This window comes from Emys orbicularis, chromosome 1, assembly GCF_028017835.1.
Source record: "Emys orbicularis isolate rEmyOrb1 chromosome 1, rEmyOrb1.hap1, whole genome shotgun sequence".
NCBI lineage: Eukaryota > Metazoa > Chordata > Testudines > Emydidae > Emys > Emys orbicularis.
This window is the reverse complement of record NC_088683.1, coordinates 213939693-213958554: the sequence shown is the minus strand read 5'-3', so window position 1 is coordinate 213958554 and position 18862 is coordinate 213939693. Positions and strand designations below refer to the sequence as shown.

At 39.0% G+C, this 18862-nt stretch overlaps 1 protein-coding gene across 1 annotated transcript in view; it reads right to left on the bottom strand.

Moving 5' to 3' along the window:
• Positions 1–15675, bottom strand: part of MED14 (mediator complex subunit 14) — a 56323-nt gene extending 40648 nt beyond the window's left edge. Inside the window, exons 1-11 of the mRNA XM_065405717.1 lie at positions 15655–15675; positions 10941–11046; positions 9367–9540; positions 8286–8415; positions 6431–6559; positions 5953–6060; positions 4921–5053; positions 4141–4291; positions 1816–1927; positions 924–1049; positions 168–246 (exon numbers count right to left, since the gene is read on the bottom strand). Of these exons, the coding sequence (XP_065261789.1) occupies positions 168–246; positions 924–1049; positions 1816–1927; positions 4141–4291; positions 4921–5053; positions 5953–6060; positions 6431–6559; positions 8286–8415; positions 9367–9540; positions 10941–11046; positions 15655–15662 (1256 nt within the window). The 5' untranslated portion in view covers positions 15663–15675. The remainder of the gene's footprint in view (positions 1–167; positions 247–923; positions 1050–1815; positions 1928–4140; positions 4292–4920; positions 5054–5952; positions 6061–6430; positions 6560–8285; positions 8416–9366; positions 9541–10940; positions 11047–15654) is intronic.
• Positions 15676–18862: the final 3187 nt, after the last annotated feature.

Here is an 18862-nt window from a genome sequence, read left to right as displayed (position 1 = left end):
AGGAAAGGGCTATGGAGTCTACTCCAGCAGAGGGAAGAGGAGATAGCCAGCACCCTAACTTACTTGGGATAGGGAAAGGATATGTCTCCCACAATGCTAAGGAACTTATTCTTGTATGTTAAAATTCATAATATGTAAGTCAAATGAATAATTCCAAGATCACTTACTTGAGCTGTTGAAGCCAAGGGATAATGCGTTTCATGTCATCATTGACCGACTTCTCTATGTCATCCAGTGTCAACTGGTCTATAAAAATGTAATTATTTAAGTAAGCAAAAAGTCTAACATCTACTTCGTAAATAGTGAAATTCGGACCTCTGAGTAAGAAACAACTTCTTGTATTTCTGTCTAATTTGATACACATACCCACATTTTTGTATATATACTTAAAAGTGAGCAATAACTCTTTTGAAATACTACCCCAGCACAAAAAAATTGTTATACTGTTCAGAAAAACTCATCTATTTTCTCTTTTCTCATACAATTTGAAACTTAAGTCACCGAACCTGTTAGGCATACTGTGCTGAATACACACATACAGGAGCAGAATCTTAAAACCTGTCTGATCACACCAGGTGTTTACATAGAGCTCTAAATAAAAGGTGCATTAAATCACTCCATCCAATAAAAGCACCACCCAATCATGATGAATCATACAAAACATGCTATTTAAACAAAGCCTAACTATTTAGTGTTAATCCTTCTACAATAAAGTATTCAGAATATCTTAAATTAATTGCAAATCCAGTCACATTAAGGATTTGTAAATTTATAAACCTAATTTTAGACCAAGACTGCAACATTCACTCATGTAAGCCTTATTCATCTACACAGTTCCATGGAGTCAGTGGAATCACTCACATAAAGGAAGCAAGATTAGAGCCTTTATAAAGTATTAAGTATGGCCTATTTCACCTACTTACCGATTCCATAAAGCATTAGTTGGAACATTCCAGAATGAAGATCTACAAAAATGTGAAGACATTCTGATCGACCACATGGCTCCAAAATTGGAACAACAAGAGTTGGAAGAGCCGTCTCAATGAATGCTAAATAAAAATTAAAATTACTACATTGCGTATGACATTCTGATCCACTTAATTAAACAATGGCCCATCACAGTGAACCAAAACTAGGGTCTTAATCCTGCCAATCCATATGCACATCAGTAATCCTCACTTGTAAGTAGTCCCATCAAATTCAGCAGGACTATTTGCACATTACCACATTTCTCATGCAAGTAAGGAGTTACAAGATAAAGGCCCCTATGTTGAAACAAGGTTAACGTTGGAATAGCAGCCAGAAAAGCAATTTATAGTTAAGGGAGAATCGTCAAATCCCTAACACCTACTAATAACAGAAAGCACCAAGAACACTGAAGACCCTATCCAACTACTATCAGTTTCAATAGGAGTTGGATCAGGCCTAAGTACTCAATCCAAAGGCTACTGAAGTCAGTGAAAGGACTTCTATTTCTTTTTGACTATAACAAGTTTCAGAAGACTTCAGCCCCCCCAGCCAAAACATAATGCACTACAAACTTTAGCTTCTGTACTATATGTAAAATTAGATATTATCTGCTGGGAACACATTAAGTACGTAAACTTTCCGAAGCAGTTATCAATGTATGATGACTTGAAACCATATCTTGCAGCTTGTGATTACATTTTACTTTTTTTTAAACTTGTCATTAAGCTGCAAGAAGCACAGAGAAACAAGGAACTGAGAAGTGAGGGGGACAAAGATGACAAAACCATTTACATGCACAATAAAAGAAATAAGATTAAATGTAAAAGTCATAACAAACACACATACAATTGTCATTAACATTGTAGCTCTTAAGGATGGCTTTCAGCTCCTGAAGTTTCTGATGAGATCTCGCATGCACGCTGTCTATTAAGAGTTTTTCTATTGATAAGTGGTCAATCTGTAGAAACAAAATTACAAGAGCCAGTTTAAAATAAAATCAAGGTACTATGAGAGGAACATGCAATACATTTGAATAAGACTTCCGAACTTTACAAGTGAACATTTTAGATTGGTTCACTGTACAATTCTCAGTGAACCTTAATATACCATAAATTTGTACCCACAATTGAAATGTCTGGACAACATCAAAATAACCTTAGCTCTGCCCCTAGTGCAGCAACTTAACACTGGAAGGATAATTGGGGGAGAGACAACTAGAAGAACTTACGGCTTGTCTGCAGAGAAAAGATTCACAAGTTATACTGGTATAACTGCCCATGTGGAAACACTTTATTTCGGAGTAAGAGTGGCTTTTTTTGGCTTAGCTTAAACCATTTCCAAAGAGACAGAAGCTAACCTGAAAAATGCCCTCTTTATACGAGAATAAAAGTGTCTACACTCAGGGTTACATCAATATAACCATAGTAGTTTAAATTCACACTTTTGCTAATACTACAGCATGTAAGACAAGCTCTCAGAAACAAATCTTACCCATCCATAACAAAGGGTTTCAACTCAGTGACCAATAGCAGTGGAACTCCTTCCTCATAATCACATATTGGATGACTCCAGTTTCTTCTATAACCATACAAAAACCACAACAAATATTGTACAATAGCCTGCTTAGACAAACAGCTTACTTCAAGTCATCGTTCTCCATTAAGACTCCATAGAGTCATCTATTTTTATTTATTTATTTTTGTTTAGGCCCTTATTACTATGATGTCCTACTGTCAATCTACCCAATGTGATTATTATGCAATTAACAGTAAATACAGAGGGAATGTGCAACTATGCATACAAGTTCTCTAGGCTCAGATCACCGAGTTATAACAGTGAGATGAAGTGAGCCAATGTGTGATGAGTCATACACTGAGAATGGCTCCACACATACCTCTACAAACTGCAGTCCTGCTTTAGGAAAGGTGCTCAAACACATGCTTGAGTCCCACTGACGTCAGTGGGACTTACACACATGTTGAAAGTTAAGCATGTGCTTTTCTGACTTGTGGCCTGTATAATTTCACTGTAAACGCCTTACATCTGTTATGAAGTAAGCCGGAAAGTGGGAGGAAGGTCATGGTACCGTTACTATATCAGTGGCTATCAGCCAACTATTGTACTATTGTCCAAGCTTCTTAAAACGCTGGGGGGTGCAGAGTCCTTCATCCTTACAATGAAAGGGTTGACAGGATCAAGTCTTAGGTATGAAGAGAACAAAGAATGGAAGATCAGGGGCTAGTGTTACTTCTAGTGTTACTAGAGGGGCAGAGTTAAGGTTTGTTTTGTGCTGTAAAGATTTCCCACTGTAAGAAAGTTCATGATGGTTCATGATGGAGAATCATATAACTAACCTTAGTTAACTATTTCTATTGCTTACTTTTTATGGTAAGTACTGGTATCAGCATGTCACAATCTGACTTGACAAGGAAATTACAAGAGACTTAATTATTTAAAAATTCAGGGCAATAGAGGTTTGTTTTGCCAAACTTAACTAGTATCATGTCAATGGAAGTTACCAAAATAAAAATCGCACCCAAATAGGAATGGAGGTTATAGTTCTTTATTTCAGATCACACTGACTATCCCCACGTATTTTCTTAGTTTAAGATTGGGGCATTAGTAGATTAAAGATTCAATAAAACAGACCAGTGAGATTATCTACAGTTACCATGCAGAATTAAGTCTTACATTTCTACAAATTGAATATATATTAATCTTTTAGTATAATACTTATACCTATAGGCCAAGGTTTTCAAACATGACTAGTAGTTTTGGGTGGCCAACTTCAGACACTCTGAAGAGGCCTATTTTCAGAGGGCGAGTATGTGGGAACTCCTGACAATTAGGCCTTTCAAGATGTCTCAAGCTGGCCACCCACAATCACTAGATACTTTTTAAACTCTTTGCCATAGTTTCCCACCACCCCTTTGTGATGCAGTAAGTGAGGCATTCAGAAATTTTATAGTTATCTTTGAAATATCCTCTAGATCAGCAATTTGTGGAGGTCACAAGAGAAATGGCACCTAACCTAAAACAACAGAATTTGATGCTGAACTAGAGTCTGAACTCTTCAAATAGAATCTGGTAGTGAGACTATGTATCAACTCAATATAGTTATAAATGCTTGATTTAGAAAACTAAATGCCTGCTGCAGCTGGAGAGCCTTACCTTCATGGCTCTTTCCATTAATTTGGAGTCACAAGCTGGCAGGGGAGGTTCATGGGAAATTTGTAAGGGTTTTGAGACATCACTCTCATCAATTTTAATCGTGACCTTGTGAAGAGATGCAGTCCCGGTTTTTCTCCCAACCACCTGTTGGCTTAAAATAAAAAAATGAAGTATTAAATAACTTTATATTTTAAAACAATAGTCTAAAAGTTATTCTTGCTGAAGCACTCCAAGCCATGTGGTGATATTACAGCTAGTGTAATCATAGTGAGTAGGAAGACGTTTCTTCAGTAGTCAATATCTGATTGCGAAAGCACCGCACAGAAAACATTAAGCCAGTTGTGCTACATTAAAAGTGATTAGAAAAATACAGTGACAAAATGAAATATTTAAACTGGAGCACATAATTAGTTTACGAGGCTCACTATTTGCAGGATATCAAATAAAATGTCAGATCAAAGCATATTAGATATATGAATCAAAACAGCATCACAGTTATGCTAGCTAATATATGGCACCTAAATAAACGTGGTTCAATTTTCTGAGGTACTCACCACCCACCATCCCCACCTAAGTCAACATGATGTGAAGGTGCTCAGCATTTCTGAAATTCAGACCACATATTTAGGTGATTAAATATGGTAGTTGAGGAGACCTAGCTTTCAAAATTCAGGTTTGAAAATTCTGGCCTAAGTTTATTAATTACAAATACACCAACATTTAAGAGTCTTCTTGCATGTCTGTCAGCATAAATAAGTCCTTGGAAATTATTTAACTTACTTCCAAACAGAGAGTGAGAGACACTTCCCTGCATGATATCGTTCCACTTGCACAAGGTCACCCCAACGTTCCCGAATCAGCATTAGTGTTTGTGAATGCAAAACTTCTAGTTGAAGCGATAAGCAGAAAGAGTCTAAGGAATGGAGTTAAGCAAATACAAACAACCTCTGTATGCTATACCGATTCACAGTAAGACAACAGAACATCATAAATCTTTTCTATGGTCCTTTATACATACGCATTGCTTCCCCAAAACAGATAAATACTTGATGGTAGTTTATTTTGTACAGTGTCAAGTATTTTTCAAAGCTGTCTTTATCTAACTTCTTGCACAGCATCCTGTCTTAAACTTCTAGGGTACTCTTTTCTAACTGCTTCAGATATTTGAAATCAGATTGCCTTTTGGTGAAAGGAGAATATTACAAGAAATGCAGTTCATAATGAAGTTGGTAGAAAAAAAAAAACACATTCTGTTACACTACAAGCTTATCTTAAGAATGTTTTTATTTTTGCATAGAATCACTTGTTTCATTGAAAAGTATTTCACATTACCCAAATATTAATTGATCCCTTCTGTGCACAAAGTCAACTTAATGACTTGTGCATAAATTATTTTCCACTTGACTGCCCACAGGTGCAACAGAAGTCTACAAACACTGCCATTCTATTAGTCAATAAAGATTGTTGGCTACTGCACCTTCAAAGTCAGCATTTTATTCTATATCATTTGCCACATGCAGCTACCCAAGTGTTGTAGGGGTAAACAGTTTAGTACACAAAGCTACCCATCCGGTTTGCTTCCAGGTGACTTGAACAATCAAGTGAATGATGCAATCCAGGTAAGTATTGGATACTGCTTCTTGCAATGAATCTTTCCTGCTGGACCATGAGAATAACCTCAAAGGCCATTTCCACTACACTAATGGGCATTATCCTTGAGCTTAACAGCATTTATGTTCTCTTTTAAGCTCTAACCACTAGAGTGTGAGGCTATTATGTCATTCTATTAAAAAGCAATCTTTGGAAGGATACGTAGGCAGCTGTACATGTCCTGAAGCGGTTTCTCATCAGCAAAGAGTCGAGACTGGACCAACTGATGAATGAAGCTGATCTGCATACTATGAACCAAAGCTCGACCATCTTCCATGAATTAAAAATAGTTCACATTAGAGATCTAGACATCAAATCATTTTAAGAAAAAGGACTACCACACTGAATAGCTTCCAAAAGGTTAAAAGGTATTTAGCAACTTGGGTTCTACTAAAAAGTAACAGATCTCTCAGTATATTTGGAGAAATGCCATTGAGACTGTACCCCTAAAGGTACAAAGTACACAGAGCAAGGTGGTGAAAAACAGGACATTAGGTATGATTTATCCATATCAAGTTGGTGGCGTGCAAATATAGGCTGTACGATTAGTTTTAATGCTGATTAATAAAACATTACCATTTTGAGAGCAGAACCCCAGATCAATATTAAGAACATAAAAATAAAAGACTTCTGATGTTACCTCCAGTCTCTTTGTCCTCAACCAGAATTTCCAGTTTGAGGAGGCGCCATGGAACATCAGGGTCATCTCCCATCACTGTCAAGGTAGCTTCAAACTCCCCCTCAACTCGAAATTTCACACGGCCATTAGCTAGGAGAAATCATGAACTTCTTTTTTTTATGCTCAGCATGCTAAACAGGCTTTAGAGTGCAAGAGGGCTTCCAATATAAAACAAAATTAATCTTCTATGATCCCTAGTCTGCTACATGCATTTCTACAAAAATTTAGTCAACTATTAATGTTTGTGAAAGAGGAAATACCAGCCAGCACAGCGTGGGCACATCCCATGTAAATTTCCTTAAACAGTATTACTTTAGTCAGGACTTCTAACACATCTACCAGTTCAGTATAGATTATCTCCTGAGCAGCTTGCAGACACTGAATCACATGAAAAAATATTTAACTGGTAGTTTAACATTTCCAGAGATGAAAGGCTAATGAACCTACTTCACCAATCACTAAGAGTGCATCTGCACTTAAAGAGACTATACCAGCACAGCCCTCTACTGTAGATGCAGCCTACACTGACAGAAGAAGTTTTTCCTGTCAGTGCAGGAATACCACTTCCCTGAGTAACATAGTTGTTCTGCCCAGTCAGTGGTGTGGTTTTTTCACACCCTGACTGACATAGCTATGCCAATATAACCTTTCACTGTATACCAAGCCTGAAATGTCTAGCCTCATCTTTTTATTCTTTGATGCACACAAGTGTTCAAAGTGCCTTGTGCGTGCACCCAAGTGACAGTTCAAGCATTTACAAATTTGTGAACAAGGCACCTTGATGAAGGCTACCTATACCAAGTTTGACCTTTTATAGTTCCATCCTCAGGTGTGAGAGATTCTGATACACACACAAGCAAGGCTATTTAGACCATCTACTATCTTAGATATTTATCCCAAGAACAGCCTTGTGAGCAGTATTATCTCTCCTTTAGATAGGGAAACAAGGCACAGAAGACTGACTTGTCCAAGGTCCAAAGTAAGCCCATGAAGGAACAGGGAATTGAACCCACATCTCAGGTTAGCACCATAGCCACTGGACAATCCTTCCACTCAAGGGCCACTGCAATTATGTGACTAAGTATGCCATATGATTATATAAAACTTACCATTCTTTTACAAAGACCACAATGGGTAAAATTTTCAAAAGTAACAGAGTCACTTAAGTACTTTTGACATTTTTACCCAATACTACACATTTAGACAGAATAACTGACAAATCCAGAAAATTCAAAGATTAAAAGCCCAAAGTCAGTTACCCTGCCTAGAGAAAAATGGATTCACTATTGAAGTTTCAATGACTTCATATTTGCCATTACATGCACTAATGGACAATTTTATATGCAAAAACCTAGTTTATAAAATCGGGTTATTAGCTAACGCCAATGGGAAGATGAGCCACAGGAAATGAGGGTGGGGAGAAACAGAAAGGAGAGGCCACCTTGTCTGCCAAACATCAGTAGGGGAGGACATGGAGTAGGAGCAGTCCCCTGAGCAGTCGAAACTGTGTGCAGAAATATAAGAAACAATGGCTCATGAAGACCAATGCTACAGTCAGAACAGAAGAGCAACCTTTTCTTCTGTTGTCAGAGTAAGGTTTTTTGGAGATTTTACGGTGGGTTTAAATAAGATTATACAACTCCCAGTTCTTTCAGGCTGTGGGAAGTATGTACACTAATGTCACATAGGGACAGGGTTTCAATCTTTTTAGATGCTTAGAAACTTTTTCCCAGTCATGTTTTAGTTAAAAGTCTAAAATCACTATTTTAAATAGCCTGAAACAATTGAGTCTTTAAAAGTAACTTCAGGTCCTTACCAACTGTAAGATTCGCCAACTGTGGAGGAAGATCTGTAGTCACTAGTCGATGTTGAAGAATCTGGTTTAGCTGATGAAGTGTGGTTTGCTTTTCATTTTTTGTTATTGGGTCAGGAGGAATTATTTTATCCTGTTAAAGTAAGTATCAACATGTCTATAGCTCTCAGACTGAAGAAAACCACTACTAAATAAATTAACTTTCATAAATGATATAGAAGACTAACACTAGAAGTCTGAAAGTAGAATAGGATGCAGTATTTATATTTAAGCAGGCAGTTTTAAAACATGCATTCTATAGTCTCTTGAATTTGCCTTTCAGTGAACTGGATTGTGCCCTAGACAGACCACCTTATATTTAGGAAGAAATCACTAAACTCAGCTCACTTCAGACTATTCCAGACCTTGTACATCAAGTTGCCTTAGTATTCTTAAATGATATTGCTACAAAAATTAAGGTTGATAGCCAGATTTTTATATTTATAAGAAAAATAATCTAGAGTTCGACGATTTTACATGACTTTGGAAAAGCTTGCTTAACCAGAATGCAAGCTAAACAAGGAAATTACAAAGCAGTATTAAAGATAGCTGAACGTGTTTCCATGGATCTCTAGATACAAAAAAGGCAGCTGTTTAATTCTGGAGGGATACTATAATAGCATGTATTAAGAGGATCATAGCTACAACCAGACACAGTGTGAGCAGCGATTTCAATCTCATTTTAGGTTAGTTGTATATTTTTCTGGGGTTTTAGTTTAGTGTGTACAAATACCAATAAATGACTAATAAAAAGGGAAAAGGTTTGTTATTATGTTGGCCCTAGAGCAGATGTAGTCTAGCAACCCTGATAGGGAAAAGTTAGCTTACTGATAAGAAATATTCTAAATATAAACAAGTTAGAATTTGGCACATTTTGTAATTGGTTCTGTATTAGCATGCACTTTAAAGAGAAATATGTACTTGATCTGCAGTAATTACAGGAGGAGAAAGATGTTTGACACTGTTAGTTTCACTAATTTGTGTTTGTTACCTGATAAGATATTTTAGGAGGGATCTTTTTCAGCTATACTGTAAAGACATTTACCCTTATACATGTTGGGAGACGTGGATATGACCCAGTTGTCAACACATCAATAGCATATGGTATAGCAAAACTGGGCAGGCGAGCATGAACCAAAGCATCTCTAGCTAGTGATGCTAGACGATCAGCAGTGTCCACAAATAGGATAGCTTGTTGATCTAGAAAACTTGATATCATCTATAAAAGAGAAAAAAAAAATTGACTGCTGAAGTCAATCCCTTGCCCAAAGTATCTCTAAATAATATTTCCCCCTTCTCTCCCCCTCCATCCCACACAATTCAAGAAAGCCTATCTTTGGGGTGAGGTGGAAGGAATATTTTGGTAGTTTCTTAAATAAATACTTACTCAAGGACATTTATACATTTTATTTCTCCCATCACCAAACCATTTACAGATAAAAATACCAGATTCCCACTTTTTAATAAAAAGTAAGTACCTCATTTCACTTCTACTACAGGGAGGGTCAAGTCTGAATTTAAGAAACTCCTGGGGAAGGAAGACAAGTTCAGGGAGCTTAGTAGGAACAGTCCTAGCTCCCTGCCTTTGCACGACAATTTAAAATTCCCTGAGAACAGAGCTTCCATTAGTGGGTGGCAGCTCTCTTTACTTCTCTTCACAGAGCATGTGGAAAATGTGAATGAGACCTTGGGGTTTTTTATTTATTTTTTTAAGTAATTTCACAAATGCTTCATCTGTGGGATATCCATCACCAGAATTATGAGAATACGAGTATTTTGGAGGCAGTGTTGCTGTACAGTCCCAGGATATTTTAGAGACAAGGTGGGTGAGGTAATATCTTTTCTTGAACCAACTTCCATTGGTGAGAGAGACAAGCTTTTGAGCTTACACAGAGCTCTTCTTCAGGTCTGGGAAATGTACTCATTGGTCCCATAAAAAAATCTCTCATCCACCTTGTGTGTCTAGTATTTTGGATGGAAGGTTAAGGAGAATCATTTGGTTTCAGTTCGTACTCCACAGCAGAGGTTTCCACTCCTATATACTCTGGTATATTTGTGGCAGTTCATTTGCGGCAGTTCATTTGCAGACTGTTACTGGATTACCACCATCCTTATTTATATTCTGCCAATAAACTGACTTTTTGCAACATCCTGGACTTTGAACTTATTTATCCAAGAGCAGGACTTGACTATCTCACAGTGCCTATATAATGCAAGCAAGTGTAACAATAAGAACTAATGCTGAGATCAATGCCCCTGCCCTCCCCTCCCCCCATCTCCTAACCTCCAAATGTTCTCACTCCTGATAAAATAATATTGAAGACAATATGCAGTCATGCCTTTTGCTTTCCCTATTCATGAGTTTTTGGGGTTTACTGCAACAGTTTAACTGTCTCTTAAAAAGAGAAGAAGTGACGCATTACTACTATACAAATTATAACTTACAATTATTGAACAGAATGAGAAGAGCATGTCATTTAATAATGTATAATTTCATGTACATCAGCATATGGAATCTGGCTTTTTTAATGTGAGCATTTTAGAATCTATTCAGAGGGTACTAAAAAGCCCACCGACAAGTATTAGGTCATTTTACACCAAGTTAAGTTGCTAACTTACCGCACATTTTTCCACTTTCCCAGCATTGTTAGCCCATTTTACTAAGGCTAATAATCGAACAAACAGTTGACGTGTGCGGCTTGCAAATTGCACTATTTCTATTTTTCTGTTAAAAAAAAAGAGTAAGTCAGTACTGAAACATCTCACAAAGATGCAGTTCAGCTGCAGTGCAGTTTGCTAAAAACAATTACATAGAAAATGCCATGCATCAAGTAAAGTTAATACTTTGCATAATGTAGCATCAATTTCAGTACAATTTTTTTCCCCCCAACATGCTTTAATCTTTTCATACATTAGGGCATGGTGCTGAAGGAGTGAAAATTCAGGATGTCTTCCTGAGACACTTGTTTTTTTCCTCTTTACTTGCAGAAATGCTACATATCCAGTCTTCCTCCCTCCTCCCACCACCATTTTTAACAATTACTCTATTTGCTACTGGTTGAATGCCACAGCCTATATCCACAGCCCCATGTGTACTCGTCACCACAGCAGAAGCCTGTCTATACCAGATAAGAAAGACAGAGAGTCATGCTTGGATCTCAATTCACACTTTCATTCCAGTCTCTGAGACACCATCTACAGTATGGGAAGCTTCTGATCTCTAATAATTTGGTCAGAACCTATTGACTTCCAAGGAGTTACTTTGAATTTACACAATTTTTTGCTGTAAATGCTGCTGCAAGAACAAGGTTTAAGCTACATTAAGCAATTTACAAAAAAAAAATTATTTGTAGTCAATAAAGATACATAAATTAAGGTCAGAAGGGACCATTATGATAACCTAGTCTGGCCTCCTGCAAAACACAGGACACAGAACCTCATCCAATAATTTCTGCATCAAGCCAAAAAATTCTGTTGGTACTAAAGCATATGTTTTAGAAATATATCCTGTCTTGTAAGACTTCAAGTGATGGAGAAACCACCACATCCGTAGGCAAGTTGTTCTAACAGTTACATTTAAAAATTTGCATCTTGTTTTTAATCTGAAATTTTCTAGCTTCAGTTTCCAACCACAGGTTCTCATTGTACCTTCCTAGTAGATTAAAGAGTCTTCTATTATCAGAAATCTCTGGCTCATGTAGGTATTTCTAGCCATGATCTAGACACCTCATAATCAATTTAGTCTATGCTAGAGAAGGTTGAGCCCCTTAAATCATACTATAGTGTTATTTTCCAGAATGCAAATCCTTTTTGTAGCTCTTTTCTGAACCTTCTCCAACATACTCTTTGAAGCATTAGCACCAGAACAGGACATCGTATTCTAATAATGGTCTCACTAATGTCCTATACATAAGTAATACCACCCTCCTGCTACTATTACTACTAGTAGTAGTAGATAGTCCCCAGTTTATCACAGATCCCATTAGCTAGAGCATTGAACAGTGAGCTCAAATTCAACTGGTTATCCATCACTATTCTTAAAAGCCTTTTATAGAGCCACTGCATTCCAGGATATAGTCCCCCATCATATAAATGTGACCTACACTCTTTGTTCTTTGATGTATGAACTTGCATTTGGTTGTATTAAAAGACATATTGTTTGATAAAGCTGGCGCTTCAAAAAGCTAGTGTAAAGCCTGTATAAAACACGTAAATATAAATAAGAGTATAACAGATTTTCTGATTACTACACAAGAGATCACTAAAAAGCCTGCTCCTCTGTATTAATGGATATTTAGCAAGTATAAAAAAAATGTCCAGAAAGTAGATTAAGAGTGAAGTAGGAGTAAATAACGGTCTTGCCATTAGGAGGAAAAGTCAATCAATGTTTCAGAGCTATTACTGTAACTTAATATTTATTTTTAATTACTAAAACCTTACCTTAAAACAACTTCATAAGTTTGCTTATTGCAAATTAAAATGACATCTACTGTTGTTGAGACACAACACCTCATTCACTGACTAAAAATACAGAGAGATTATTTTGGAAAACAAAGTTTATATAGCTATTCAAAGAATCTGAACAAGAGTTTTCTTTTAATACTTCCCAGCAGGAGCTCTTTGCTGATGTAAAGCAGAAATGAGAATTCAACTCCTATTTGTTTACATTGGAAAGCAGGACCCTTCAGAGTTGATGTAATGCAAGTTCCATTTAAAAATATGTATAATATAACAGTCATTAATCCACTTAGATCGAAAATATACACTACTTTATATGTCACTAGAGAGCAAGGAAGGAAACAGGAATTATGAACAGTGAGAATGCACAAGTTACCTGTTATCAAAAGCCAACCCCCTCCCTGCGTTACAAATGAGTTCTCAGTACCACTGCACCATATTATCAAGGTAGTTTCCTGTCCAACTGCTATTTTGTATTATTGCATGTAATACTGAAAGTAATTTACTCTTATCTATGCGGAGCAATTAGAATCTAATATTAGTGGTGTCCTTTGTATATAATAAAATTGCATATCTTTCAAAAAGATCCTAAAATAACAGGATCCATAATTTCCTACACGCTTTGCTTATCGAGAGGTCCTCAAGAAGAATACCCTAGTAAGGGACTTAAGCTCTAATTAAAATCCATGTTAAGTTTAAAACTGCCAGGTATCACACCTCCATCACTGATGGGCGTATACTGCCGGTCACCAAGACAGCATCCTGCAAGCTTTAAGAGGTGGTTCAGGAGTCTGATGCTATTAAATTTCTCTGCATCATTACTGCTGCTATGGTAGCTCTCATATGCAGGAGCAACAAAGTAAGTTGATTAATTAAGCAACATCCCTTACAGCAATTGTAGGCAACCTTAAAGAGCTAGAGAACCATTTCACCAAATGGCGTCAGACAACAACACATCCTAATATCACACTGTAGCTTACAACATACTGATCCAAATATCACAATTCTATTTCAGACACCACAGATTGCTTGTGCCTCTATGTAACCATTCAACATTGTCTTTCCTTTCTCCTACCCCTCTCCCACCTAGTGAAAGAGATCCAAGCTGATTCAGTCCATTGACCAGCTTGACCGCGTGAGCCTCACAAAGCAAGTTCCCATTAAATTCACAAATGCCACAACCACCATGTATGCCACTCCACCCCCACTGAACAGCCACAGGGACTAAACATACAAGTTGAATGCCACTGCCTGTAGCAAATGGAGTAACAATTGTAAGAAACATGGAACATTAAAAATGAGAGGAGGAGGGAATATTGGGCATGCAGCATCTCTTCAAGAGAAGAGGAGAAAAGAAGTCTCAAGAAAACGTCCCAATTTTTGATTCCCCCAAACCAGGATCTGGTAGTGGAAAAGATTAAACCAGGGGTGGGCAAACTCTGGCCCGTGGGCCACTTTTGGCCTGTCAGACGTTTAGATCCAGCCCATGAGCTCCTGCCGGGGAGAAGGGGCAGGGGCTTGCCCCACTCCACCCAGCGCTCCCCAGCCCCCCACTCACAATTCCCTTGATGAGCACCATCTTCTGGCACACAGAACCACACTGCACAGGCACGACTTCACCACGCTGTTTCTGGGATCAGAACCCCGCCCCTACGCAGCAGCATGCCCAATCCCCTCCTCGCCTCCTACAACCTCACCCTCAAGAACCTCCAAAACGCCCAGGGGCCGCACCCATCTCAGCTAGGGTGCCTCCACCCGTGGCGGTGCCGGGTACGGCCACCTTGGTGTCACTGCCGGAAGGGCCCCTAGGAGTTCCCGGTACTGCCCCGTAGAGCCCCCCCCCCCGCCGCACCACACCCCATGAGTTCCCCCCTCTCTCCACCTCAGTAACATCCCTTATAGAGCCCCCCCATGGTACACCCCATAGAGTCCCCCTCCCCCACTGGGCATTCAAGGTCCGCCGTACAATTTCCATACCCATATGCGGCCCTCAGGCCAAAAAGTTTGCTCACCGCTGGATTAAACCCTGTTAAAAAATAATTTTGGACAATTGCAAGCTATGCCATATTATGCAAAGTACATGCTTGACTCGATACATAGCATTTTACATATAATTGTCATTAGAATTATTGGGATTGTGTGATCTGCGTGTATCTTTAAACTAAACTAGATCAATAAGGAAGAGTAACACAGATAGCACAGAAGCCAACATTACATTTTCTGGCAGGTTCTATAGAAGTACTCAAACCTCCAAAATAAGCACATTAAGTACTTTGAGCTCAGTAAAAAGAGGGATATATTTCTGAAGTCTAGAAAACAGGTTCCCAAGTCAAAAAAACAAAGCTTTCTTCACTGTTGTCTAAGGGAAATGTGGATCTCCTATTATATAGGAGGGGCAAATAAGAGGTTTTATTCTATGTACATTTTTCAGCCACTAGTCCTGTATTGGTAGAAATTCCTTCTCAACACATCTGTATTTGTTTAGGTTCTTATTCTCTTTCCAACTAGATTAAATATCAGGTCAGGCACTCCCATCCTCCAAGTTTTAATGTCCTATCACTTCCCACACAAAAGGGAAATGCCCTAAGATGAACTGCACTTCTTGCTGGGGAAAGAACTGTTCAGAAGCACATTAGCAACAGAATCCAACAATCCTAGGCAGTTTCAAATTAACATTGCTATTGCTGTCACAAAAATGTTACTTCTGTACAGTAACACAAGGACAATCCAATAAAGAAATCATTTTTAAAGGTTCTTTTATTCAGGCAAGTCTTGAATTAAGAAAAAATATTTTATTTCAATGATCCCACACTCACCTCAATGTTAAATGTTAAATTTAAGCATGCATTAATAGCCCACTCTTGTTGTGACTCACCTTTCCATGTCAGTCTTTCTTGGTAGTCTATTAAAAACATAAAAGCATTATTTAATGTTATATTATTACATTTCAATCATTTAGATCTTTAGCTATACATTCATTTGCATCCAGTGAGGAGCTCTTATCATTATGTAATGATTACATTTAAGAGTTAGCACTACTCTAACATGAATACATCACACACTTTGGAAAGTGTGTTTCAAGAAGTTGCGTAGTATTTCTCCATATTCATGAAACTAAATTTGACAAGTTTTACTGTTGAAAAAAGGTGCTGGTTTACTAGCTTTAGAAATAAGAGTTGTCTATTTATACATACAACAGGTGCAAAATAGACAGCATCAGCATTAGATCCACCATTATGCCCTACCATCCTGCCTAAAACTGGAATTAGAAGAATCAACTTGAAAGATGGAAGACTTTAGCCTCTCTGCTGAGCTAGCCAATATGGATATCCATAAGTACTTATAAGGCCCCCAATCACTGTACCTCATTGATAACCCTCCAGAAAACAGGACAAAGACCAACTAGCTCATTTCATGTAGACTTAGTAGACAAGTACAACTTTTGGCCCAAATGATAGGAGGTGGATTGGGAAGCGCTGCCCATAAATATCCACAAACCTATCTCATTATCCACCTCCAAATTCCTCCTCAAAACTCTTTTTTGTCATGATGCCTAGAAAAAGCTTTGCAATGGTTAAGCCACTAGTGTGCACAGACCACTGTCTACCATGCTGACTAATTTCTCTCTGTTGAACTCCCCCCATCTATTTATAATAGTCTGTTGTGTCTTGTCATGCTTAGATTGTAAACTTCACGGGCAGAAAGTGTTCTTTGTTCTATACTTGGAAGCTACATTTTTGGTCACAGATCTGGACACATCAGTACTTTGTGTTGGACAGTTAATTGTAAGCAAGGGAGATCATCATGCAAAAATAAGAATATTTTATAGAGATAAGGAGCCCCTCTGCTAGCCAAATGCACAGAACATGTGGCATGCATTGAAAATCTAGGACATTCACATTTGGTTGAGATCCTGGACAGTCTATAATTCAATAGTGGATCAATTGTCCAACATATTCTTCAAGCACTGTTAACCCTGACAGTTTTATTTTGTATTAATTACATGAAGTTGCAATGTTTGGTATCATATTATAGTACACAGTGTGCCTAACGCAAATATTTTAATACATAGAGCTAACTGAATGTGAGAATGCAAGAAGTCAGTAGCACTTACATTCAGTGCATTTTACTGTGAAAACCCTAAACCTCAAATTAACACACACTAGACACTGAACCAAGATTGTTTTCTTTACAGATCACCTGTAGATAGGATTTATAAAATATCAGTGCACCCATAAATGTGCATCTCCAAAACCTGCTGAAATTCTAAAGTGGCTGGGCATGTCATGAGAGTAAGCTAGTCCATGGAAATACAGTTTACATGATCAGATTCAGTAGTTCTTGTTCTGCACAGACCTACAGGTACTTTCCCATTGGCCCAATAAATTACTCCTTTCCCTATACCCCCTACACTACCCTGTGAAGTTAATCATAATAATTTAATAGATGAGAGTTAGTTTAGACGCTAAATTAAACAAATTGTTCAGATTTAAGTTCACTCCTTGTTTGTTTTCACATCAAGCATTGCAGCAACCAATAAGAAGAGCAAATAAGACAAAGATGGACTAGCTTATTCTCATTATCCAAGCTATTTTTTATTTTAAAGCACTTCAGTGTGAGACATCAGAACTTTAAGAATCTCTCATAGTGTAACATATTACTAATGTAATTAATTTAAAAACTTGCAAGTTCCAATGTCATTAAAATTAATTTAGAGACAAATGTAAATGCTTTCCGAACAAAACAAACTACGTTCAAGCTTTTTCTCTGTTTTCCATCTTTTAGGTCATTTGACGGAGCCCCACAATTTAGCAGGGATGGGATGAACCGGGAGCAGGTACAAAGCCGCACAAGGTCTAGCTCCCCCGGGGTGCAGGCTTCGGGCAGGGGCAGCTCTGGGCACCCGGCACCCTCCCCAGGGGCAGGGAACGGGGCGCCGAGCGCGGCACTCACAGGTCCGCCAGCACCGTCAGCTCCGCGTAGGTCCGGTGCAGCAGGAAGTCGATGAGGGTGCTGAGCCGGTAGCCGGGGCTGGCCGCCGTGGCGGTGCCCGGGGCCGGGGGGGCCGGGGCCGAGCCGCCGCCGGCCGGGACCAGCTGGTTACTCTCCAGCTGTACCGGCGCCATGGGGGCGGCAGCCTGGGCAGGAAGCGCGCGAGGCCCCGGCTCCCCCCGGGACCCGACCAGCCGCAGGGACCCCGCGGCGGCTCCCCGCTACCCGGCGCGAGCCGCCGAGCTCCGGCAGCAGGGGACGGGGAGAGAAGGCGGCGCCAGGAGCCTCCGCGGAGCTCAGAGCCCGCTCGGCGCAGGGGCCGCCGCCATGATGGGGGATACCGAACCGGAAGAGAACCGCTGTGGCGGACCGGAAAGAGAACCCTTCCGGCAAGCCCCGTCCGCAAGGCTGCGGCGGCTCCCTCAAGGCAGCGCGGGGGGCGGGGCTAAAGCCCAACGGTCCAAGCAAGCGGCAGCGCGAGATCGTTGAGTGCGGACAGATACTGGTGCAGGCGCGAGCCCCGGTGGGGACGCGTCTGGAGAGCGAGTCGCAGGGGCGGGGATGGGTAATTATTTTTAATTTTAGGATTGTGCCTCTCTAATGTGATAGAATTCTTTGAGTACATCAACAGAATAATAGATGGAGAACCAGCTGACAATTTTATTTGGACTTTCCCAAAGTGTCTTTGACACAATTCCTCACAGCCTATTAAAGAATCTGAGTAGCTAAGGCTACATCCTAGGACCAGGATGATTTAGTTAACATAAGTTTAATGATCTGAAAAATGTGAAATATTTGCAGATGACACAAAATTATTTAGGATAGTGAACACTAGAGAAAACTTTCTAAAGTTTTTCTAAAGTTCCTATCACAGGTAGGTTAATGGGCAGCAAAATGGCAGATAAGATTCTGTGTTGACAAATTCAAGCTAATACACATCAGAAGAAATTATATGAACTCATACATATGTTTGGCATCTAAATTAACTACAGTCACTGAGAAAAAAAGACCAGGGTGTCACTGTGGAGAGTTCAATAAAAAATTCTGCTCAGTGTGAAGATAAATATCACAGCTCTATGTCTTATTTCAAA